At 40.5% G+C, this 26,042-nt stretch overlaps 1 protein-coding gene across 1 annotated transcript in view; it reads left to right on the top strand.

Moving 5' to 3' along the window:
* The window catches only part of PATJ (PATJ crumbs cell polarity complex component), a 359,191-nt gene that overhangs the window by 257,720 nt on the left and 75,429 nt on the right, over positions 1-26,042 (top strand). Inside the window, exons 31-32 of the mRNA XM_030870355.3 lie at positions 5,842-5,922; positions 23,688-23,762. Of these exons, the coding sequence (XP_030726215.2) occupies positions 5,842-5,922; positions 23,688-23,762 (156 nt within the window). The remainder of the gene's footprint in view (positions 1-5,841; positions 5,923-23,687; positions 23,763-26,042) is intronic.

Raw genomic sequence — 26,042 nt, 5'->3', positions numbered from 1 at the left:
ACTGTCCTCCTGACCACTGAGTCCTCAGTGCTTAGCATATAGTACTTGCTTAATAAATACTTGTGGAATAAGTGAATGGCTTTTCTGCTGTATCCTTGATTTTACGGTTGCATACTTACTTCTTATTGATTCAGTTCATTCTGCCATTATTTACCAAATACCTGCTTTGCAAAACGTAAAAAGATTAATTGCACATAGTCTTTACCCTCAAGAGCTTGTAGTCTTATAAGGGAAATTAGACATGTATGTTACTAAAACAAGGTGTCCTAAGAGATAAAGCTTTAGGAGGAGTTCACAGAAGGTGAATAGTATTTCCTAGTGGAACAGCTATTTCTGATGGATATGTTGTATTTTAAAATATGAATACGGTTAGATAAGAATGTAGGAATAGCACAAACAAAAGCACAGAAGTAAGAAAAATCTGGGTGTGGGATGGGGAGAAGAATATAATGGGTATGTGAAAGAGAGTAATAGAAGATGGGGTTGGAAAAATAAATTGAGGTCAAATGAGAGAATCTTGAATTTAAATCTCGGAAGGTTTGGATGTCACGCATTAGGCACTTGGAGCTGTTGAAGGCATTTTGAATAATGAAATTGTGTGATCAGGGCTCTACTTCACGTAGATTAGTGTAATAGCAAAGTCAAAAATGTCTTGAAGTTGGAAACCCAATTAGGAAGTTACTGCTATGGTATCTCCTGAGAGATACGAGGGCTCAAGTATACTTGGGAGGCAAGATATTTATTCCATTACTCGACAAGGCAGGCTGAATCTTTTAGAATATCTTTATAGAAGTAAGAATGGTCATTTTTTTCTTTTTTCAGAAGTTGGATTTTTTTGAATACTAAGTGAAATGGAGCAGGCCTCATACAGAATGGAGAGGTTGATTACCCAAGGATTCCTATTAGCATAATTTCCATTTTATCTTTAATTGTGCATTGCCTTTCTGGAATTCTGAATAGCCTTGAAGATATGCTGATAATTGGGAGTAGGAGAAAGAAATTTAATTTGTCACATCAAGTAAACATGACTTTGCAGAAAGAAATATTTGTGAACTTAGGCTGGCAATGAAACTAATAAATCATTTTGTGATTTTTTTTTTTTTTTTTTTTGCCGGGGCGGGGGTGGTTACGCCGGCCTCTCACTGTTGTGGCCTCTCCCGTTGCGGAGCACAGGCTCCGGACGCGCAGGCTCAGTAGCCATGGCTCACGGGCCCAGCTGCTCCGTGGCATGTGGGATCTTCCCGCACCGGGGCACGAACCCGTGTCCCCTGCATCGGCAGGCGGACTTTCAACCACTGCGCCACCAGGGAAGCCCCATTTTGTGGTTTTTTGAAGAGAGTGTCGGTTTTACGACATATGGGGATGACAAAATTTAAACCAACATAAGTTTTATTTTGAAAAAGAATTTTCAATTATGTCAGAGAGGTATAGTTGCTGGGGGTTTTTTGTTATTAATTTTGCTTAGTAAAATCTTAAAAGGAAAACAGTTGTATTTACTCTTTTGTCATGTTAAATGAGGAGAGAGGGTAGGGAACAACATTATGGAATGTTTATCTGATCAGAAGTGTTTTTCCAAACCACAATAACATCCTTAACTAATTTAACTTTTATTTATAGCCTACTCTCAAGTAAAACATAAATTCCTACTGTCAACGTTCTCACTGTCTAGTTGGAGAAAACTGTAGACAAATACTGGGTATGAAAAAAATAAAGTAGTACAAAAATAAAATAAAATTTATTACCACTTTATGTTGAAGATGTTGGAGGAACCCAGCAGAGGAAGTTTAAAACTTTCAGAGGGTTTGGAAGAGACTTCTCAGTAGGGATTGAGTAGCATTTCTTATCAGTCCTTTTGTGGGGGAGAAGGCGGTAAAGTCTGTGTTCAATGTACAATCATGAGCCATGCCTTTTCCTTTCATTCATCTGTAAAGCGTAATTCACTGTGGAATGTACTGACCACAGTCTTCATGAGGAAAGGTCATTCTCTTTGAGCAGCCTTGGCTGGGCTGGCAGCTTTGGACAGGTGGTTTGAAGATCAGCAACAGAGGAAGGGAACCCAGCCATCCAGATTAGCTGAATCATCTTGGGTGTCAGTGGGCCACCGTCCATCAGCCAGATGGTCTTCAAACCACCATGATGCAATTGTGCTTTGGAAATCATGCCTGCTGACCTGTTTTTCCCTTTCCATCTGACTGATTCCTGTTTTTTAAGCTTCTAGTCAGCAGGGTATTTTATATATATGAGCCATTCTGTTCTCAGAACAGAACCCACATTGTTTTTGTTCAGTGCTTCATTTAAGCATGAAAACTCTTTTATAAACGTTGGCTCTCCTAGGAAAGTAAATACATTATCGCTAACCTCTTTCAAGTCCAGCTTTCTTTTTACCTGACTCTTCTCTCCATCTAGATTTTGACTTTAAACCCTCCTTATGGAGCTATCTCAGACTAAACAAGTAACTAAAAACAGAAGAAATGCTTTAGAAGGGTCTCAAGGTACAGTTAAAAAGAGCATCAACTTTGAAATGAGACAGACCTAGGATGAATATAAAAATGAATCAGACCAAGGAGATGAATGAGGCTCAGATGGCAGTGTCAGGCATCTTTCCATCTCATCACGGAGATCAATTCTGTACATACATAATTAGGATACAAATGAGATGATGTATGTGACATAAGGAATTCAGGTAAACTGTTAGGTAAGCTTAGAGGAAGAAGAGACATCTTCCAGCTAAGAAGAAGGAAAGGATTTATGGAGTAAGGGGCATTTGAGACATGGCTTTGTATGATAAATTCTGTGGATGTAGATGTAAAGGGTATTCTTTTTTTGTTTTTATTCAGATCTTAAAGGATCTGTAGATCATGTGTAACCTAGACTGCCTTCCCCATGTTTTCTTAAATTTTCTAAGTTAAAGCATCAAACAGCTCTTTTCTTTCCCTCTTTTGTATTCATTTTATAAAGACCAAGAAGATCTCATCTCTTTTACTCACTTTGCTGAGAACTGTAACGACTTCTCTGATTTTTTAAACATCACTTTCCTTTCCCCAAGGAGACATATATTTAATTAGATGAATGGCATCAGCTAACCACCATCCTGGTGAAAAAGCTCCTCTCATCTGGGACAGAGGAGTTGGCCATTTGCAGTGTTACTAGAGAAGCCACCTGTGGATTTGTTTTACAATCCAGTGCTACAGTTACAAGCATTGTTTCCATTATATCCTCCAGTGAGATAGCATAGCCTCCCCAGGGCCTCTTCAGGGCTTCCCACAGCTTACAGAACTAGACACACTAAGTAATCAAGGCATTAAAGGTTTTTCATCTATTATATACTGATTTTTAAAAGTATAATTTGTTTCTTCAGAATTTTTCTGTCTCTAGAACTTACCCACTGTCTAAAACACTGAAAATCTATATATTTTCAAGCTTTGTTTTTTAACTTCGGCATGTTTATATTATATGGTAATTTCTTGATTACCCAAAATTCATGGAGAGGAGGATGTATCTACTGAAATTTTCTGGTTAACAAATGCTAAAATGCTTTTTGTTAAAACCATGGTCTAATGACAGTGATTTTTTTTTTTTTAAGATTATGAATCCTGTCTTCCATAAGATTAGTTACCAACACTGAGTACTGAAAAGAAAGAATAAGAGAGAAACAAGAGAATCATTTACTTAGGGCCTGGAGCATAGTTACCAAGAGCATGGCCTTTGATGGTACTCTTACCTAGCTGTGAATCCTGGATCCGCCTCTTACTGGCTAGGAGTTCTTTAACAGGTTATTTTGAATGTATCATTTTTATCATCCTTGAATTGGGATCACAGTGGTACACACTTATTTAGCCTTTTTATGGTGACTACATGAAACAGGTCATGGACAAAGAACTTGTCTCAACAAAAAGCTAGAAACAAAATTAACTGTACCTAGTGTGCTGATAGACATTTTACATGTTAGTGCATTAATCTTCAAGGCAACCTGATGGGGTAGTATTTTTAATTTGATATTTTTATCTGTACTTTAGAAACAAGCACAAGTTGACCCTTGTAAAACATGGTTTAAACTGTATGGATCCACCTATATGCAGATTTCTTTCGATAGTAAATACTACAGTACTACCCAATCTGCGGTTGGATGCCAAGGGACCACAGATACAGAGGGCCAACTATAAATTAGACACAGATTTTCAACTGTGGGGAGGATCTGTGCCCCTAATCCTCACATTAGGGTCAACTGTACTCAGATTTAGAAAGTAATTTGCAGAAAATCTCATAATTCTAATTCTAATGTCAAAGTTGAGATTTGAGTTCAGATCTGACCAATTCTAAAGCCCATGCTACTTACTTTCTTGGATTTTTTTCCTTCTAGATATTTCTCGTGTCTCTCCTTTATTGTTTTTAACATGCAGTAATACACACTAACTCTTCTATAATTGAACACTGTAGAAATAACTAACGCAAAAACTCCCTAATCCCTCGTCCTACCCTCCAGAAGTATATGCAACTTAAAAAGTTTGTTCTATGTGCTTGCACCTATTTTCCCTGCATTTATATCTACATGATGTATGGGGCTTTTTTCTGAAAAGATTTTGCTAATTTACATTTTTCAATGGTGTGTGAAAATTCCTGTTTCCCTACAACGTTATCAATACTGAATGTTATCTTTCTATTCTTTTGTCCATTTGATAGATGAAAAAATGCTGTATCTTTGCTTTAATTTGCACTTCTTAAATTACCAGATTTAATGTCTCAAAATCAAAACCATTTCTCTACTAACAACCCCACCTGAATTTGTACTAATCCCAGATGGTGATGTTTGAAAATAAAAATCCATATAAATACAATGCAAATACTCCATTTATTATCCTTATTCTCCTCTATGTGTCCTCAGAAAGCAAAGAAAGTAACTATAATATATCATAATTCAATTGAGGAGATGCCTAATGTGTTTTGGAATTTTAATGTGGCTTATTATTACCAGATGTCTCATTTACATTAAATAAATATTTTTAGGAATCCGCAGGAAAAAAGTCATCAAGAAAGCAAGTACTGCATTTATTGGTTCGGCCAGTATTTATCAAGTGTTTTCCATGTGCCAGGCAGGGTGCTAGGTACCTGAGTTTCACAAATAAACAAGATAAACATAGTCTCCCATCAAACAGTTTAACCTTGTGCAGAAGATAAACAAACGTCTGAGAAAGTTTTGGCTGGAGGAAACCGAGCAGCTAACTCAGACTGACTGAAAAAATAAGTAAGTAGATTAGCTCTCCTTAGAAGATTGCTAAGAATAAGGCTGGGCTTCAGGTTTGGTTGGTCCAGTGGCCCCATTTTGTCATCAGAGAACCAGTTCTTCCATCTCTGCCTCTGCTCTGTCATTCACAGGCTGCTTTCCTTCTGGTTGTGGGATGGCTGCCCATGGCTATTTGCACTTCATGCTCTCTTGTTAACTTGGGAGGTATGGGGACTTCTTGTGGTTCTTTTAAGATCTATGAAGGACCTTTCCAGAAGGTCCAGCAAACCTCTCTTGGTGTCTCATTGACCAGAACTGGATCACGTACCCATTCCTGACAAAATCATTGGCAAAAAGAATAAGAGTAGCCTTAAGGCAATCAGGCCTTCTCTTGGGGCGGAGAGTAGGAATCAGCTTTCTCTAAGGTGTATCTCTGAGCAACAGGTTATTGTAGATACCATGGGGGGGGGGGGGAAAGACCTACTGGAAAGGAAGAAAAGAAGAAACAATATCCACTACAACAATAAAACAAGCAACTATGATTGAGTATCTGTACTACAGTTCAAGTCAGTGCGAGTGAAGAATGACATCTTTGCCATTTTCTTTTTAATGTCTCATAGGATCAGAGTGGCACCAGTGAGGAAGACAGCAGTCTCGAAGCTTGTATCAAACAATTGCCTAAAAGTGAAAGCTCCAAACTGGTGAGAATACTGGGTGTTTCATCCAATGTTCTTTTTAGGGATGAACTGCATATATTTTGGATCAGTTGTGTTTGCTTCTCTAGGAATCTTGAGCTCTGAGACAGGGGAAGCTATTCCATATAGCAAATGACCCAAAGAACAGTGTATTCTCCTACTTTCTTCATATTTGAATTGTGCTGTCTGGGACTAAAGAAGCAATCTCTTTTAAATCTTGTTTAATATTGGGTTTCTTTAAGGCTAGGGTGGTGCTGAATTAGTTCTAGAGGCACGAAAAGAGATGTTAAATGGATTCCTGTGTTCATAATAAAAGATACTTAAACTTACCCAAGGGCTAGAGCATTAGGAGAGAGGCAGTTTTAGAGAACTCTTCCTCCTTATGTGTCCTAACGTTTCATATCTTGTTATTTAATATTTATGGAACTTTTACTGGGTACCGCGTGCTGTCCTGTGTTCTACATTCATTTTCTGATCCTCACAGCTGTGGGTGGCGATATTTTTCTTTTACGTGTGTGGAAACTGAAGGGTTGCTTAGAGATGTTAACTAACTTGCGAAAAGCCACTCACTAGTATGTTCTAGACCTGGAGATTGATCTCATTCGGTCTGACTCCCAAGCCTTTGCTCATAATCTACCTTTCTGTTTTGCAGCCTAGCACTTCCAGGGTTAGCCTGCAAGTTCTAGAAAGAAATGTGGGCTTTTTTTCCCCCTCTGTTTCAAAATATCTTATGAGTCTCAAAGAATTAATCACTTAGGTGGGTCACTGTGATTTTATGACAGCACAGAGTTGTTCATTTTACTTCAGGGAGTTTGAAAAATCATCCATTTATCTTCTTTCAACTTTTATATATATCAGGACTGGCTTAGATTCCATATCCTAGAAAATGAACTGATTCTTTCAGGCTGAAGGAAAAGGACATTTAGGCAAGAGTGGAAATTATAATGGTCCGCTCTTACACAAACCCTATGTGAGGCATCAAGAATAGTGGGACCAACAGATTATGACCATTGTTCTTGAACAAGACGTGCCAAAGTTACACTGTTCCCTTTCCAAAAGACAAACTGCATCTTTGCACTAAAGAGGAATGAGGAGCATCAACGAGTTTCAAACTCCAACTCCTTCGTTCATTTAAAAATACTACTGAGACTTCCCTGTTGGTGCAGTGGTTAAGAATCCGCCTGCCAACGCAGTGGACGCGGGTTCGAGCCCTGGTCCGGGAAGATCCCACAAGCCGCGGAGCAACTAAGCCCGTGCGCCACAACTACTGAGCCTGCGCTCTAGAGCCCACGAGCCACAACTACTGAGCCCACGTGCCGCAACTACTGAAGCCCACACGCCTAGAGCCCGTGCTCCGCAACAAGGGATGCCACCGCAATGAGAAGCCCGCACACTGTAACGAAGAGTAGCCCCCGCTCACCGCAACTAGAAAAGCCCGAGCGCAGCAATGAAGACCCAACGCAGCCAAAAATAAATTAATTAAAAAAAAAAATTTAAAAACCCTACTAACTGGTTCTTTTTGGCACTGTTTCTCCAAAGATAGATTAAGGAAAAATCTTTTAAAGCAACAGGACTTTGCAAGTAGAGGCCCTTGATTTCATCCACAGAGGAAATGGTAAAAAGAGTGAGAACACTCCCTTGCTTGTTGGGAGAGGCAGGTAGTCCCACAGAGGCTCACTTACAGGCTGCAGGCAAAAGCCACCCGTCATCCACCCTCTGTTCCCAAGAAGGCAACACCAGTGATGGGGCTCCAAGTGCCAAAATAATTGGAGAGCCCTACCCTCAGGCAGAGGACCTCAAAGACTAAGGATAATGTTTAGATTCTTTCATACTGCATTTTAATAGAATAAAAGCTTCCCCAAACCCATTGACTGGTATTTTTCTTTCTCCCCTCCCCCCCCACCTCCTTCTCTTTTTGGTATTCTACAATTTCTTTGTCACCATTTCCAATAGAATATCCATGGTCTAGTCAACTGAGGAAAGATAGCCAAATTTGAACTTTTATAGCATAAATATAAATATAAGTGGCCTAGCATTGCTTAAGAGTGTGTCTAACTTGAGCAAGTTAGACCTCACCAAGCCTCAGTTTACTCATCTGAAGGATGGGAGTGACCAGGATGTTATGAGAAACAAATAGGCAATAAAGTATAAACATGTAGTAGAGTATAAGGTACATAGTTGGTGCTTAGCAAGTTCATGCATTAATTCAGAAAATATTTGCCAAATGACACTATGTTCCAGGCACTGGAGATACAGTAGGGAACAAAATGTACCAGAACGCGTGCCTTCATGGAGACTCATTCATGGGTAGATGGGGGAAGGGAGATAGATAATGCATAAATTAGCAAATTATATTAAATCATGAAATTGCTGTTCTTGGGGTAAAAATTTCATCTGGCTCAACCTAACATATTCATTACTGTCTCATCATAAAGTACAGTTGACCCTTGAAAAATGCATTGGTTAGGGATGCTGACCTGCACAGTGGAAAATCCATGTATAGCTTATAAGGCCCCCTGTGTTCTGGGTTCCTCCACATCCACGGCTCCAACCAACCTCAGATGGCGGATTGTGTAGTATTATTGTATTTACTATTGAAAAAAATCCGTGTGTAAGTGGACCCACATGGTTCAAACCAATGTAGTTTAAGGGTCAACTGTATTAATAACAGTTCCTCATCACTAGTCGTCATTTGCTTGTTTCTGTTATGAGTTTGGCACCAGCTCCCCTGCTTTGCTGCACTGTTCTAGGATGGTTGCTGATGCACCTCGTCAGAGGACAGCATGTGATCTGTATGGGCCTTGACTCCTGTTACCTTAGTTTATGTCCGTTGGAAACAGTAAGCTCTAACCCTTTAAAGGTTGAATTTCTTGCTTCCTGTGGGAGCATATATCTCATCAGACACTGCTGGCCCCTACAGGAGAGACCAGGAGAAAAGCACAGGTCTTGCTCTTAAGCAGCTTACCCTCAAGCATCAGTGAGGATAACAGAATTTGTACCTGGAAAATCAGACCAGGCAGAAGTGTATTAAAGAGAGAGAAAAAAAATGTTACAGGAGTTCAAAAGTGAAAGGAAAACCGTCTCGTTCAGGGATTAAGGACGGTTTCTTAGACTCTTGGCCTTTAAGGTGAACCTTTAAAGATGAGAAAGCGATTGACTACTGAGGGGTTCACCAGGTGAATCAAACAGTGTGGGTGATGTACAGTGTGCAAAGTTGAACAGTAGCATCAGATAGAAGTTGAACAGTAGAATCAACTGAAGGGACTGTATGCTTTGAATTATAGATTAACATATTCATCTTTTTATGTTCAGTGCTCAATAAATGTCTCCTTAACTACATGGATACACATATATACAAGGCGCTACCTATGAGAAACTATACTCCAAAGGGCTATTAAAGTGCTTCTCCAAGATTACCTGTTTTCCGAGCTAGACTAAGCCATGAGTTTACATATATTCCAGTGCTTATTTCCACTGTCCAGTGATGATTGGCTTTCGTCCATATCTCAGGAGTCCCCAGATTCACAGCCAAGGAGTTTATAATAACTTCAGTAGATATTAGATTTCTCTAAAATATTTTTTGAAAGGAGAATGACTTGTTTTTAGACAACTGATCAGGTGATGGTTGGTGAAGCATAGATTCCAATTGTGAGAGACTGGAGACAGGGAAGTGTCTGGAATCTATTTCAGAAGTCTAGGTGAGAGCCTGTTAAGACTGTTTTTTAAGCCTTTTGAAAGGAACTTAAAAAAAAATTTTTGCACAGAGCTTTGCAATTTGCAAAACTGCCTCACCTATTATCTCGTTAGCTTAAATATTTTAATATCTATTTTTTCTAACATGATATTAGTTCATAATTTTATTCAATTTTATCCCCAAAATAACCCTATGTAAGAAGTAGGGCAGGAGTTATTTAATCACTGACTTACAGATGAGATCTCAAGCTGCTTAGTGAAAGACCACAAAACTAGAAATTAGAAGAGCTGCACCTCATCCTGAAGGGTCCTTGTCTCCCTGGTATCTTGACATAGAAGAGCATGAATCCCTAAAATAAGTATTTTAATCTTTTGGGTATAAACCTATGTTTTTATCATGCTGGGGATATCTGTGTTAATATAATACACTCTTTTGGGGCAGTATAGCTAAATTATTAAGCGTGCAAAGATTGGAGCCATTCTACTTAGATTCAAATCCTGGTTCCACCATTTACTAGCCATATAACCTTAGGCAAACAGCTTAACCTCTCTGTGCCTCAATTTTTGCATCTATAAAATGGGAGAAAGAAACAAAAGGTTATTGTGAGAGAAAGGAGTTAATAACTATAAAGTACTAGGTAGAACCATGCCAGAGTACCCGGAATGACTGTGTAAGGGGGAGTTGTTGTTAATGATGATGATGATGTTATGCTGATTAAAGCATTAAGCGTCAGCCAGATGAGGATTAGCTGTTCTGAGTGAAGCATTACGTGTAACTTGGAAAACTGAAGTGAAGTTTTTCAAACCCCAAAATGCAACTGCTGATAATAGATAGCATCTATTGAATGCCTGTGTGCCAGGCATTATTCTAACATCATTCACATAACAATCCTATGAAGTTAGTACTAGTATTATCTCCATTTAAGAGATGAGGAAACTGAGATACTGAAATGTTAAGTAAGTTGCCTAAATAATCACCCGGTGAAGCCAGGATCCAGGTCCATGCACTGTGAGGCTGGAGGCTGCACTCTAAACCACTATGCGGTACTGCTTCTCGGAGAGATACAGATATAGAACAAAACTGAAGTCAAGGGACAGCAAGAGAGTTACACTGGGATCTGAACTTTGTGATTTTCATTCCCTAAACCTTGAACTCCAATATAGAAAATTATAACATAGAAACAGGTAGATACTGAAATTTACCTTTCAGATTGGTAAATGAAGTGATGTAGACCTCCAAACCGATGTTTCATAAAATGAAGGAAACTAAACATTTCAAGAAGCTAAGCTGTGCCAGGCATTTTCATACTGGTTATCTTATTTAACCCAATGATGCACATGTCTTTAGCCCTACTTTACTGATAAGGTACTGAGGCTAGGAGATGTCAAGTCTGTTCCTAAGAAGCATTATTAATAATAGGCCCCAAATGGAAACAACCTAAATGTCCACCAATGGATGAATGAATAAGTAAAATATGGTCTATCCATACAGTAGAATATTATTTAGCAATGAAAGATAAAGAAGTACCGATACATGATACTATAAGAATCAAAATCTGCAGCATGGCTTCACTCCTATTAATAGGGCTATTATTAATAATGCTGCTGTAAACAGTTGTGCACAAGTTCTTGTGTGATGTGTATTTTCATTTCTCTTGGGTATGTACCTAGGAGTAAAACTGCTGGGTCATACGGTAATTCTGTTAATATGGGCACACCTGCCCAGTTTTACTTCAAATTCTTACATTTAAGCACCATTATTTATAGGGGAAACTGAGAGCCAAATATGGTAATGGAGGTTCCAAATGATTATGTGCACTTTGCACTAGAAGACTTGTTAGGAAATTACTAATAAGCTTGCCACAGACATAACAGCAGAAGTGCTTCAGCCACTCATGTGTGTTCTTGTGATTTTAGGTTGCTGTAGATTGTTTAAGACAGCTTATTTTAAAAGTAGAAAAACAGATTTTGTAAGTGGTTGCCATTAACTTGCTACTAAATTCCCAATGTATTGATTGAATCAATAAAAAGCCAGATGTTACCCCCCCCCAAAAAAAAAAACAGAACCAAAATCTATAGAGACAGAAAGTAAATTAGTGGTTGCCTATGACTGGGGGATAGAAAGTGACCCTAATGGGTACAAGCTTTCTTTCAGAGATTATGAAATGCTCTAAACTTCAATTGTGATGACACTTGTATAATTCTGAATGGTAAAACCATTGTATTGTACACTTTAGATGGATGGATGTTATGATATGTTAATTATATCTCAGTAAAGATGTTTTAAAAAATTACAGGAGGAAGAAGAAAGAGGGGAAGACAGAATATAGACAATCCACAAACTGAAACCAAATCAGAAATTTGATTCTAGGTAACCTCTACACTGGAAATTCTGTGATTCTGTTAAAGAACTATAATATGATCCTATGCGAGGAACTTTTAATGTAGTCTCTCCACATTTTGGAATCTTTTTGCAAGTGTTTAATATAATCTGCACTCAAGAAAAAAAGCCCCACTTCTTTGTCCATCACAATTAAAGCTTGACTTTACCTTATAAATTCCTGTGTTCAGCCTGTTGCTACACTCTGTGCTAGTTCCTGGGAAGATGCTACCAAAGGTAAACAGACATAGTCTCTCTTCTTGTGTTGCTTACAGTCTTCATGGGAGAGTGACATCGTGTAACGTTACATATAGCTTGAAATCTCAACTTTGATAAAAGCTAAAACTAGAGGCGCTTGGTGCTAAGAGAGCACAGAATAGGGGGCTTTGACCTTATCAGGGAGGGCTCTCCCAGTGAAAACTGAACTGAGATCTGAAGAAGCTGGCGCTACCAGGCAGTGGGGCAAAGAAGAAACAAAGGAGGGAGCTGGGCAACCTTAGAGCCTCCGGGAGTTTGGGGAACTGAAATTCTGAATGTTCACGGTCGCCAGAACTGGTGAGATGGGAACTAAACTGGAGTGGTTGACAGGGGCCAGGCCACGCTGATGAGATGGACTCTATGCTAACGGTAGTGGGAAGCCATGGAGGCCTTTCGGAGGTGACTCTAAACTGTAGCTGTAATGTAGCGATCAGGTTGGACAGGGGCCAGAGTGGATACTGATGGGCTCCCTGGGAGTTTACTGCGGCAGAGGCAACGGCAGTCTGCAAGAGATGGCGGTGGCAGGATATATTCTCATATTCTGTCTTTGCAAAAATTATAATAAAATAAACAGCAAGGTAATATATGCGTTTACCTGGTAAGTTCCACAGACAGTTGCCAGTCAGAGAATTTACCTTTCTTGCTCCCAGTATGCAAACCTTCTGCTGGACACGTGCTTTAAAGCTTTCCTCTGAACGCAGGTTTGGAGCTATTAAAATGGCAGTTGTTACACCATCTGGGTCTTGAGAACAAGCATCATCCCAAGGCTTGGCCAGCAGCCCAAGATAACCTTGCTAGGAAATGCCCCCAGCAGATGTGCCCGTCATTCTAGCCCCACTCTATGACACTGCTTAGCAACAGTGCATGCAGTCTGTATCAAGTGATCCCTGTCATTACAGACCTACTTCGTGTGCAGCAGCCTCAAGAACATTTAGACTTTTCAAAATTTTTCAAAATGTTTAGGTTTTTTCACACAGTCTGCCGTGTTTGTCTTTACTGTTGTCTTTCATTATGAAACGTAATTTCTGACCCTTAGGGCAACAATAGAAAAATGAGAGTATTCCAGTCAGCTCGAGGTGGCATTCAACCTGTAGTTTCTTTGTGGAGATTTTAGAATTTACAGGGTAGCAAGATGCCTGGGGAAGCATGAATTGTTTCTGAATTAATTATCATTAACTTAAACGGGCTGTGACATGGAAATTCACGCGGCAGCTGACAGTGCGTTTTACCATTTGAGTCCCCACCAGCCAAAATAGCAACATTTTAGGAACACTTTTTACTCTTTCCCTTCATACACTTGATCCACATAAAGTTTTCAAACGTACTTACTGAAAAATCAGTGTTAAGTGTTACAAATAATACCTGTATCTCCAAATGGTCTGATAGTACTTGCTTTCTCAGATGAAAAAGGCTGTCAGATATAAATCGTGGGCTCTGATATCTGAATGGACATAAACATCCCCCCTGCCGTCACTAGCTCTGACCTAGAAAGTGACTTATCCTGTCTGCCTTCATTTCTCCACCCAAAAATGGGGGAGGAGGGGACCCTCCTATTTTCTGTGAAGATGAAGTGTGATTTTGCACGTGAAACTCTTAATAGTGCTTGGAATGCAGTAAGGGCTCAGTAACTGTAGCTATTGTTAACACCAGATTTTGTCTATATAAAATCAGCGTGTGCTAGAACTCTCGTTATTCAGTACACATTTCCCGAGAACTTGTGATGTATCAAGCTCTAGGAATGTAAAGATAAATAAGACATCTTTCATCTAGGAGTTCACCACATTAGGTCTAATGCAAAGGTTACAAATTGGTTGTCAGGAGATTTTTACATTAAAAATCCTGGTTTCTATTTTCTACTGAAAACAGACCAGCATTCCAAGCTGCCCCTTTCATCAACTATGTACTTATAGTTTATTTCAGTCCCTACCTTTCCACCATTCTCTAACCCTTGCTTAGAGAATGCCTGCTTCCCCGTCACCTGTAAGTACTTGAGTACCTACATCATCCCCATCACCTGTGAGTACCTGCGGCTGCATCCCAGGTCTACTAGCTGTGGCCATGCAGGTGGGCCTGGCAGAAGGTGAAAGCCGAGCAGTAGACAGGAACTGGGTAGTGGAGGGCCTTGTGGACCAGGAGAAAGGTCTTTATACCAACAGAAGCCTTTGGAATGGTTTTTATAGGGGGATTATAATGATGAGATTAGCCTGTTGATAAGATCCTTTTGAGCTCCCTGTGAAGAATCTGCTAGCAGATGTCAAAACTGAAGGCAGGGAGTTTAAAAAGCTGCTAGAGGAAATGAGATGAAAGTTGACAGTGACCTAAACTAGGGGGTCTGTCAGTGAGTGCAGATTTTCAATAAATACAGGAGTTAGAATTGGTAGACTTGATGATTGTGTGAATGTCAAAGTTGAAGAAGAGGCAGGGTGAGGCAAGGATTCTCGGATTACATCATGGGTAGCTGGCTGACTGCCTGGTTGGTTGATGCCATTCACTGATAAAATAATGAGGAGGAAGGGAATTCCCTGGTGGTTCAATGGTTAGGACTTGGTGCTTTCACTGTTGTGGACCCGGGTTCAGTCCCTGGCCAGGGAACTAAGATCCCGCAAGCCACTTGGAGTGGCCAAAACAAAACAAAAAACAAACAAACCAAAAAACCAGGAGGAAAAGCAGGTTTGTGGGGAAAGATGATTTGTTCCTTCTTGTCTACTGAGTTTTAGGTGTCTCTGGAAGAGAGGAAACTGTTATTTATTTATTTTATTTTATTTTATTTTATTTATTTATTTTTTTGCGGTACGTGGTGCTCTCACTGTTGTGGCCTCTCCCGTTGCGGAGCACAGGCTCCGGACGCGCAGGCTCAGCGGCCATGGCTCACGGGCCCAGCCGCTCCGCGGCATGTGGGATCTTCCCGGACCGGGGCACGAACCCGTGTCCCCTGCATCGGCAGGCGGACTCTCAACCACTGAGCCACCAGGGAAGCCCGAAACCATTATTTAATGACTACTTATTAGGTACCTGTCCCTGTAGTAGGCACTTTAAAAGATTATCTTATTTATCCCAACAAAAACAGTAGTAGTAACAATAGTAATAATAATATCATCCACCATTTATTGAGCACTTATCATTTGTTAGGAACTGAACACAGTGTATTATCTCCATCCTCCCCATCATGGAGCATTATTCCCTCCATTTGGCAGACGAGGGACCTGAGTATTCCAGTTGATGCACTTGCTCAAAGGCTTAGGGGCAGTAAGTGCCACAGTAAGGATTCAAAACCTTATGTTTGACTCATAACCTTACATGCCTGACTCGTGCCAGACTGCCTCTCCAAGAGGTATTTGGTATTAACCCATAAAGAAGCTGAAGTTTAGGAAGTCTAATTTGTCATAGAGCTTGTAACCTATAAGTAGAAAAACCAGGACATGACCACTGTCAGACACCAAAGTCCAAGCTTTCTTCTTTGTCCAGATAATACTAAAGAGTTATTAATTAGACCCATGTGGATCTGTGACGGTTCTCACTGGTCAGTGGGAAATATGAAAAATAATAACCATGTGGAGAGTTCTTCATAAAGCTAAGTTTATTCAATTTAAAAGACTGTCCTTTAAGAGTGTGTCCTACCTAACTTTTTCGTGTTAAAATGGCTCTTCCTACATGACATTGTGGTGGTAATATATGGTGATAGTTGTGGGGAGAGGACTCTAATAGGTTGACCCCTCTTAAATCGCTGATATTTGACCATTTCTTGACTCATAAATTAGCAAATTCATATACTCCAACCTAATATTCCCTTGCTCTCAATTACCTGGCCAGAAAAAAAGGTAACTCTATAACCTCAAAGTCCTTTTGAAAAATTTCTGGTCTTTGAAATCCCAAAGTCTAAGAAAAATCTATTTTGCTTCATGTTGTGATCCTAGAATCAGGAGTACTTTGGAAATGATTAGATGAAAGCAGGCAAAGACAGAGATTAATAAAGGCTGCCTGTGGTTTTATTTATTTATTTATTAAGTAATTTATTTATTTTTGGCTGTGTTGGGTCTTCGTTGCTGTGTGTGGGTTTTCTCTAGTTGCAGCGAGCGGGGGCTATTCTTTGTTGTCACGCGAGGGCTTCTCATTGCGGTGACTTCTCTTGTTGCGGAGCATGGACTCTAGGTGAGCAGGCTTCAGTAGTTGCAGCACGCGGGCTCAGTAGTTGTGACGCACGGGCTTAATTGCTCCACAGCATGTGGGATCTTCCCAGACCAGGGCTCGAACACATGTCCCCTGCATTGGCAGGCGGATTCTTAACCAACGCGCCACCAGGGAAGTCCCTGGCTGTGATTTTAAACCTGTTAACTGGGAGGCTGATACTGTCACTAATTTAAAAAAAGAGAGAGAAAAAAAACATCTATGGGAGAAGATAATGAGTTCAGTGTAGAATTTTAAAGGAATAATATACCACACGACTTCTGATACAGGTTCAGTTTATCAATTTTGACTGCTGTGCTTGATTAAAAATTATTCCTAAGTGTTTTTAAAGTGCTGGCATCCAAGTTTGGGGAAAAAATAGTTTAAAATGTGTTTCTGATGATTACAGGCTTCTTGTTAAGTCTTACATCCAGGCTGGAATTCTCAGGTGTAATATCCTGCTCATTTTTTTTTTTTTTTATTTTTTCGGTACGCAGGCCTCTCACTGCTGTGGCCTCTCCCGTTGCGGAGCACAGGCTCCGGACGCGCAGGCTCAGCGGCCATGGCTCACGGGCCCAGCCGCTCCGCGGCACGTGGGATCTTCTCAGACCGGGGCACGAACCCGTGTCCCCTGCTTCGGCAGGCGGACTCTCAACCACTGCGCCACCAGGGAAGCCCTCCTGCTCATTTTTAAAACAAGGTCCTGAACTGTGTGCTTAAAATCCATTTTTATCCCCAGTTTGCTGTCCATCAAGAACTGTAGGATTTCTGGTTCAGCTACGGAAGCCGATGCCACTGTGTGAATATTATTTTCTGTTTCAAATCCAATATTTCAGATCCAATGTGAAAATAGCATCTATAGCAGGAGTGTAGGCGTTCCCTACAGAAGAATGTGTCTGAGTCAGCGCTGGCCTCTCTTTTGTGACAGTATGCACATTGCCAATGGCAGAGTTCAATTACATTGAAATATGTGCCATTTTTCACAGCTCATTGTACTTTATGTCTTGTATTTCTGAAAATCACTTGAGATTTGCCTACATGATAAATTTCCCTTTCCCAGTCATAAAAAAAGACAGTAGATCTACAGTCAAGTCTACTTCCTTCACGAAAGTCACGAGAGAAAAGCTTTTGGCTTTTCCTTCCATTCTCTTCCCCTCTGCATCATAATGAAGATAATAAAGAGATGTGAGGGTACCCAGTAAAGTAACCTCATGAACTCAAAGACAGCAGAAATATAGGTACACATTTTTAATACAAATTCACATCTTGGACGTCTGCTAGCTTTCTTTCACTCCCAACCAATTTAATGGCCTGCCGTGGAGACTTGTTATTCAACTTGGAATTTCATCTTGCCTAGAAGGAAGCTGTTGCTTACCAGATAGTTCTAAATTGAGAAAGTAATCTTATAATTATTCAGCAAGCATGATGGGCCCAGAGAAGCCCTTAGTTGTGACAGCTCAGAGCCCTGAACTCATACTTTCTTACCTATGTTTGGTGCCCCATGATCTGAATCCCAGAGCTTCTCAGAAATGTTACGATGTTCTTTGCATCTGTAAAGTTTTCACTTCTCTGGGAAGGGCTTATTTGCTGACATAATTTTAAGATCATATAACCTAAAACCTATGTTGATTATCTTATCTTTCAAAGAAAGCAGAAAATAAGTGACTTTATATTAAAGGCCTGTTATATCCCCAGCACTGTGCAAGCCACAGGGCATATCACAGTGAGTGTGACACATAAGTCTTCCCTTCAGAAAGCTTCCAGAACTGCTGAGAATAATGGCAGCTAACTCTGTCACTGCATTTACTATGTGCTCCAAAAGGCATCATTCTAAGTGTATTAATTCATATTTTATATGAGATCAAGCCTATTATTATCCTCATTTTATGGATTAGGAAACTGAGGCACAGAGACACTCAACTAATAAGTGTCACAGCCTGGATTTGAATCTGACTTTAAATAAATGACTTAGTGTTGATGAGTACTGTTGAAGGGAAAGTAAAGATGCTGTGGGAGCTTTTGCTAATGTGATTTCACCTGATCCAGGTGGGTAGATGAGTGGGTAAGAATTAGGGTGGGGGCTTCCCTGGTGGCGCAGTGGTTGAGAGTCCGCCTGCCGATGCAGGGGACACGGGTTCGTGCCCCGGTCCCGGAAGATCCCACATGCCGCGGAGCGGCTGGGCCCCTGAGCCAAGGCCGCTGAGCCTGCAATGGGAGAGGCCACAGCAGTGAGAGGCCCGCGTACCACAGAAAAAAAAAAAAAAGAATTAGGGTGGGACTGATCTAGGCAAAAGTTGTCCTTTGACTACTTTTAGGCTGAGCAGCTTTCTTTAGTTTGTTGTCTTGTACTCAGTTCACTTCATCTCTATTTACAGACTCAACTCCAGTGAGTTTGTTATTCTGATCGTTTCTGGGCTCCACCTCATTTTAATCAGAAGTCTCTTGGTGGCAAGCGATAAAACCTCAACTTGATCTTATAGACAGAAGGGGAAATTCACTGATAGGCTACAGGTTCTTCTTACATAATTGCAGGAAGGGACAGTTGGAACCAGAGACCTGGTGCTGGCAGAGGTGACTCTGCACATTTGTCTGACTCTCTTCTACTTCACACTGGCTTCCTCAGCATGGTATGAGCATGGCTGTCCATGGCTCCTAAGCCTCTCTGCCAGAAAGGGGCTGGCTCTCTGCCCTTGGGTCCACTGTGGAAAATCTATAGGATGTTCTTGTGCGGTTCAGGTGTCCACACTTGGACCAGTTACCGTGGCCAGACAGACAGACATGTTGAGTACCCAGCTTTGGGACAGAAGTCAGCCAGCTTTGGTGATTGTAAGCTGGATATCAATCCATTATTATCTATTATAAAGAACATTCCCAGTGTTGCCTTTTATGTCCAGTCCTCTGAAGCTCCTTCTCTTGATCAGAGTAATTTGCCTGGCCCGCCAAGCATTTTCTTTCAGCGGCTCATAGTGCTGCGCTGAGGATTATAACATAATGCACACAGAATGTGTCATATCAGTATGTTTCATGAAATGAGAAGACCTTTCCACACTCCTTCCTCAGTCTTCTTATTTAGAGGTCCCCTGTGCAAAGTCAACACCTTAAAATGTCCCAGAACCTCATCTTTGAAGGCACTAAGAGCTCCCTTGGAGCAATAGCTGAGAGATTAGTAAGTTCTAAATTTAATTGTAAACACGAAGGAAAGTGACTCACCCAAGGTCACTGCAGTGTCAAGTGCCATGAATTTTGTTTTTCCTGCCCAGGCTCGAAATAAGCAGACATGCCTTGTTCCGACTTGTTGAATCTAAAAATGGAATCATTATGTTGAGGCCAACTCCTGGGAATCTTGTATGAATTGTTGGGAGGAAGTGAGCCTTTCCCTGCCCCTGTGGTTTACCCCTCGGTTAAGGGCAGGGACTTTGGAACAAGATGTGTCTGTGTTAAGTTCTGGCCTGGCGTATACTTTGTTTTGTTTTTTTTAAAATTTTATTTTAATTTTATTTATTTTTACTTTTGGCCATGTTGGGTCTTCGTTGCTGCGTGTGGGCTTTCTCTAGTTGAGGCGAGCGGGGGCTACTCTTCATTGCGGTGCGCAGGCTTCTCATTGTGGTGGCTTCTCTTGTTGGGAGCATGGGCTCTAGGCACATGGGCTTCAGTAGTTGTGGCACACAGGCTCAATACTTGTGGCGCATGGGCTCAGTTCTTGTGGCTCACGGGCTCTAGAGTTCAGGCTCAGTAGTGTGGTGTACGGGCTTAGTTGCTCCGTGGCATGTGGGATCTTCCCGGACCAGGGCTCAAACCCATGTCCCCTGCATTGGCAGGTGGATTCTTAACCACTGCGCCACCAGAGAAGCCCCCTGGCATATACTTTGGATTCTCTGTGCCTCCGTTACTTCAACTCTAAAATGAGAATGATAGAAGTACCTAACACATAGGTCTGTAGTGTACATCGATATCTAAAATATGTAACCTGGGCTTCCCTGGTGGTGCAGTGGTTTGGAATCTGCCTGCCAATGCAGGGGATATGGGTTCGAGCCCTGGTCTGGGAAGGCCCCACATGCCGCGGAGCAACTAAGCCCATGTGCCACAACTACCGAAGCCCGTGCGTCTAGAGCCCATGCTCCGCAACAAGAGAAGCCACCGCAATGAGAAGACTGCGCACCGCAACGAAGAGTAGACCCCGCTTGCTGCAACTAGAGAAAACCCGCATGCAGCAATGAAGATCCAACGTAGCCAAAAATAAATAAATTTTTTAAAAATCCAGAAAATTGGAAGAAAAAAAAATGTAACCTACCTGGCTTGGTAACTGGCAACCATGCTCTGTAAGTTCTAGCGATTGTTTTATCACCATCATGTACTGGCTCCGTCCCTTGGACCAGAGGTTTAAGGGTTATCAGTATAAGAGATGGGACATTGTGGTGGGCCAGATGCTTTTCAGAGCTCTGATTTCATCCTTCCACATTTTTGAGGACAAGATAAGAGAAAGGGAAGGAAATTAATACCTCTTGGGCACCTGCTCTCTGCCACATACCTTCACACATATATCATTCAGTTGTAGTTCAATATTTCCATAATTATTTCTCTAGTTTCTGTCTCACCAGATATGTACATGTCATAAGTGCAAGGCTCCATTAGTCTTCTCACAGCACAGAGCAGGTGCTCAGCAAGCATATGTTGAACTCAACTTTGATGGCAACGCTTCATTCAGGTAGCGGTTACTGCATTCTCACTGTTGGGAGAAATGAAGGTTTCTAAGCACTACTGCTGCTAGTAAGTAGTGGAACCAATCTGAACCCAGATTTTTCTCGCTGCTATTCCAGTGCCCTTTTCATTTACAAGTGCAAATGATGAGGACAAGTTCTACAATTAGTAGTACCCTGTGTCATATGCAAATTGGGTTTTAAAGTGTTTAGCTGGGGAAGTCAGCTCTTCTGTCACATTGCTGGTTAATCTGGGTTTAAACAAAGGTAGAATTGCAGACCTCTGCAGTATCATTTTCAAATAGAGGCACTTTTTGCTCTTCCTAAGGCCATTTGATCCACACTAGAGGGAACAACAACAGTGGTTTCTGTTTATAAGGTAGTTTAGAGCTTATTCTGAAAATTCCCATGAGCACCATTTACTGACTTTCCCATGTCTTTCTTCTCTGTTTTCAGCTGTGATCCTTTAAAATAGAGACCACAGGGTCACCTTCACTGTGTGCCCTTCCTTTCATGGCTGGCTCTGAAATCCATCCAGGTGCATTTAAGATTTAAGTTCCCGAACTTTGATTCATTTAGCACTAGCCCTTTATCAAGCTTATATTCTATTCTGCCATATGTTTAAGAAACAAATAAGATAAAATCAATGATATTAGTATATGAGAGACAAACACATAAGATTTTTAAATATATATAATGTTACAAAAAATAGCGATAAAATAAATTGGTCATGCTGTGAAGGGGCACCACCCAGGGGCTCAGGGAAGAATTAAGGGAAGAGGTAATTTTAAAATGCTTTTTATGTCACATAATCTGTTTAGGAGCAAAGTTAAAAAAAAGAAAAAGAAAAAGCTAGGAATGAGGGAGAGGAGTTCTAGGATCTTCCTTCCATATGGGGGAAATAAGAGAGAATCTAAATGAGAGATAGTTCTGGTCCTAAAAAATGTTACAAGTAAGCAGCTAGGGGTACTCACAGTCATCCAGGGATCCTAGGCTGTAGTCTCAGGATATTACGTGGTGGGGTTAAATCTCTCAGGTTAGAAACTAATAGGGAATTGAGGAGACAAAAATGAAATTATAACCTAATCTAGTAATAATGAATGACTGGGCATAGTCTGATCATTATCTATTGTATTGTTGCAAATCTGATGGGAGCCTGTTGAAGAAAGAGTATATCAGGGCTTCCCTGGTGGAGCAGTGGTTAAGAATCTGCCTGTCAATGCAGGGGACACGAGTTCGAGCCCTGGTCCGGGAAGATCCCACATGCCACGGAGCAACTAAGCCCGTGCGCCACAACTACTGAAGCCCGCGCACCGCAACGAAGAGTAGCCCCTGCTCGCTGCAACTACAGAAAAGCCCGCGTGCAGTAGCAAAGACCCAATGCAACCAAAAAAAAGAGAGTATATCAATATGCCCAGAAAAGAAACCAGGGTGGGGGTGGGAGTGGTGGTGTCAAATAGTACACCAGTGTTCCCCAAAGGAGAAAGTGTCCTGTGCAGGTAATTGTTTTCACCAACCCTATAGCAGAGTTAGGAACGTAGGTTTATCATAGGTTGATTTCATCTATCATCATTAGCATCTTTATTAAATACCTGCTATTTGCCAGGTACCATGCTTAGTGCTTTTCATGTATTGCTCCACTTAATCCTTTCAACATCCCTAGTGTATAACTGCTCTTATTTTTTTCCCATTTTATATACGAAGAAACTCAGGCTTGGAAAGGTCAGATAACCTGCTCAGGATTTCAGAGCTTTTAAGTTGAGGAGCTAGGGTCACAAACTCCTAACACTCTACTATACAAGTCACACCTTTCCTCTCACCTTGAGATAGATTACCTATCTGCCAACTGTGTACTAGACCCTCTGCCTGGGTGTCTCTCAGACATTTACCAATGGCCAAGTAAACCCATCCTTTCTCCTATCCAGATCAGTCTCTCTCTGTGTTCCCTGCCTTGTCCAAGTAAAATGCATGAGTTCATGCCTTAGAGTAAACCATCATATAATAATTTCCCCTGTAAATTGCCTGTAAAAAAGGATGGGATATGGTGGAAGGCAGACAAGCGTTCTGGTCAATTTATCACTGTCATCATTTATTTCAACTAACTGTCCTTTAACTATGCATCAGTTTCACATGTGTTTTGATAGTTTGCGTCTCTCCTAAGTCTGAAGTCTGCACTTCTCCATGGAGTTCAGCCTAACTTTTATCTCCCAGTGTCTTTAGTGAGTGTACATTTTTGCCTCTAATTGGATATTTTAAGGGGAAAGAAATTCTAATATCAGGACTTGAACCCTGAAAGGTTCAAGAAGAAAAAACTCTGGCTGAAATGACCGTCAAAAGATATCTGATAGGCTTAAAGCCTGACAGACCTGAAAGGGCAAAAAAGCATTTGGAAATGACAAGCCTGTGTTCATTTCTGAGAGTTAGTCCAGGTGGATGAATAGAACTCTCCTGCCTGCTGTGTTGGTCATTTATGTAGTAGCTTCAAGCCCCATTAAATGGTGCTTGACTGCTGAATTTGGAGAGTACAGTTGAGCCTACAGTTGTAATACCGATAACTGGCTGTATCTTTTACATTTTAGGAAGACATCTCCCAAGTGGTTGGTCAAGGTGTGGTGGCAGGTCAGCAGAAGGCACTGGAATGTCCAACTGACAGCGTATGTAACTGACCCTTTATGTTTGCTCTACTCGGATGGTGTGTGTTATAAATGGGTTCCAGAAAAAAAGGAGATGGTTGCAATGAATTCTGATCCTTTATTACTTGGCAGGAAGTTAAGGTATGTCTTTCAACCTGAAGTCAACCCACAACTGTATCACCGATCCTGTGCAGGATGTGTGGAAATATCCTTTGTATGTCTTCCTGTACCAACACCCTAAGCAGGTGTTTAAAAGTGAGGCATCTCTGAAAACACACTTGCACCTAAATTCTGAGAGCCCCATGCCTTACATAATGTCATGAATAAAAATTTTAAGAAGGAGAGTTTGTAGTTTTATAGAATTATAAATGCAATAACAAGTGTTCCTTGTATTTATATAGTTTTTCTTCTTAAAAAACTATAAATTTCTATCTGTCAAATTTTTGTCCTATTTTTGCTGTTGAACTTTTTTTTGTGCTGCTAAAATTTATATTATTACTATATTAACTATTTTTATGTTTAAGGAACTATAGATTACTAGAGCTTACAGGACATATATATTTCAAACATTGCCAAAGAAAATGCCTTTGTAATTAATTTCCAAAATTTACAAGCAGCTCATGCAGCTCAATAACAAAAAAACAAACAACCCAATCCAAAAATGGGCAGAAGACCTAAATAGACATTTCTCCAAAGAAGATATACAGACTGCCAACAGACACATGAAAGAATTCTCAACATCATTAATCATTAGAGAAATGCAAATCAAAACCACAATGAGATATCATCTCACACCACTCAGAGTGGCCATCATCAAAAAATCTAGAAACAATAAATGCTAGAGAGGGTGTGGAGAAAAGGGAACACTCCTGCACTGCTTGTGGGAATGTGAATTGGTACAGCCACTATGGAGAACAGTATGGAGGTTCCTTAAAAAACTACAAATAGAACTACCATATGACCCAGCAATCCCACTACTGGGCATATACCCTGAGAAAACCATAATTCAAAAAGAGTCATGTACCAAAATGTTCATTGCAGCTCTATTTACAATAGCCCGGAGATGGAAGCAACCTAAGTGTCCATCATCGGATGAATGGATAACGAAGATGTGGCACATATATACAATGGAATATTACTCAGCCATAAAAAGAAACGAAATTGAGCTATTTGTAATGAGGTGGATAGACCTAGAGTCTGTCATACAGAGTGAAGTAAGTCAGAAAGAGAAAGACAAATACCGTATGCTAACACATATATATGGAATTTAAGGGAAAAAAATGTCATGAAGAACCTAGGGGTAAGACAGGAATAAAGACACAGACCTACTGGAGAAGGGACTTGAGGAGACGGGGAGGGGGAAGGGTGAGCTGTGACAAAGTGAGAGAGAGGCATGGACATATATACACTACCAAACGTAAGGTAGATAGCTAGTGGGAAGTAGTCGCATAGCACAGGAATATCAGCTCGGTGCTTTGTGACCGCCTGGAGGGGTGGGATAGGGAGGGTGGGAGGGAGGGAGACGCAAGAGGGAAGAGATATGGGAACATATGTATATGTATGACTGATTCACTTTGTTATAAAGCAGAAACTAACACACCATTGTAAAGCAATTATACCCCAATAAAGATGTTAAAAAAAAAAAGAAAATGCCTTTGTAAAGTATCCTAAATTATATGCTAAAAACCTAAATAAAAACAAGTAGGTGTAGAAAGAACCTTAAAAATAAGGTTCAACTGAAAACAATTCACTTCAACTGAAAGTTGTAAGCAATTTTTAAAAATTTAGAACCATATTTTTTTTTACTTTATGTAATATATTTGCAAATAGTATTAATGTGCTAGTACTTTACATACTGCCACTTATCTCAAGACATATATCAAACATCTCTAAAATTTTATAACCATAGAATTTTAGAACTGGGGTGAATCCAAACATTCTCTGGCCTTTCTTTTCCCTGCTGAAAAGTGAGCACTTAAATATCTAACTCATTCTCCTTTCAGAAAGTGATTATTACCCTTTTCTATAGCTGCAGAAGAGAAATGACCCGGAGATCATTGGGCAACATCTGCAGTGAAGCTGTGTCAGCTCATCATAAACAACTTCCCAACCATTTGAGCTATGACAAAAGGAATGAGATTCCTTGTGGAAATGGAATTTTTCATCCCTGAAGGTTTTCAGTCAGAAGCTAGCTGATCATTTATTAATATGTTATCAAAGGACATAAAAACATTAGTAGAGGTATCACCACCAATTTACAGATGAGGACATTTAGGAGGTTGAGTGGCTTGCCTGTGATCA

The sequence above is a fragment of the Globicephala melas genome, chromosome 1 (assembly GCF_963455315.2).
Source record: "Globicephala melas chromosome 1, mGloMel1.2, whole genome shotgun sequence".
In the NCBI taxonomy this organism is placed as follows: Eukaryota; Metazoa; Chordata; class Mammalia; order Artiodactyla; family Delphinidae; genus Globicephala; species Globicephala melas.
This window is presented reverse-complemented; position numbering and strand designations above follow the sequence as displayed.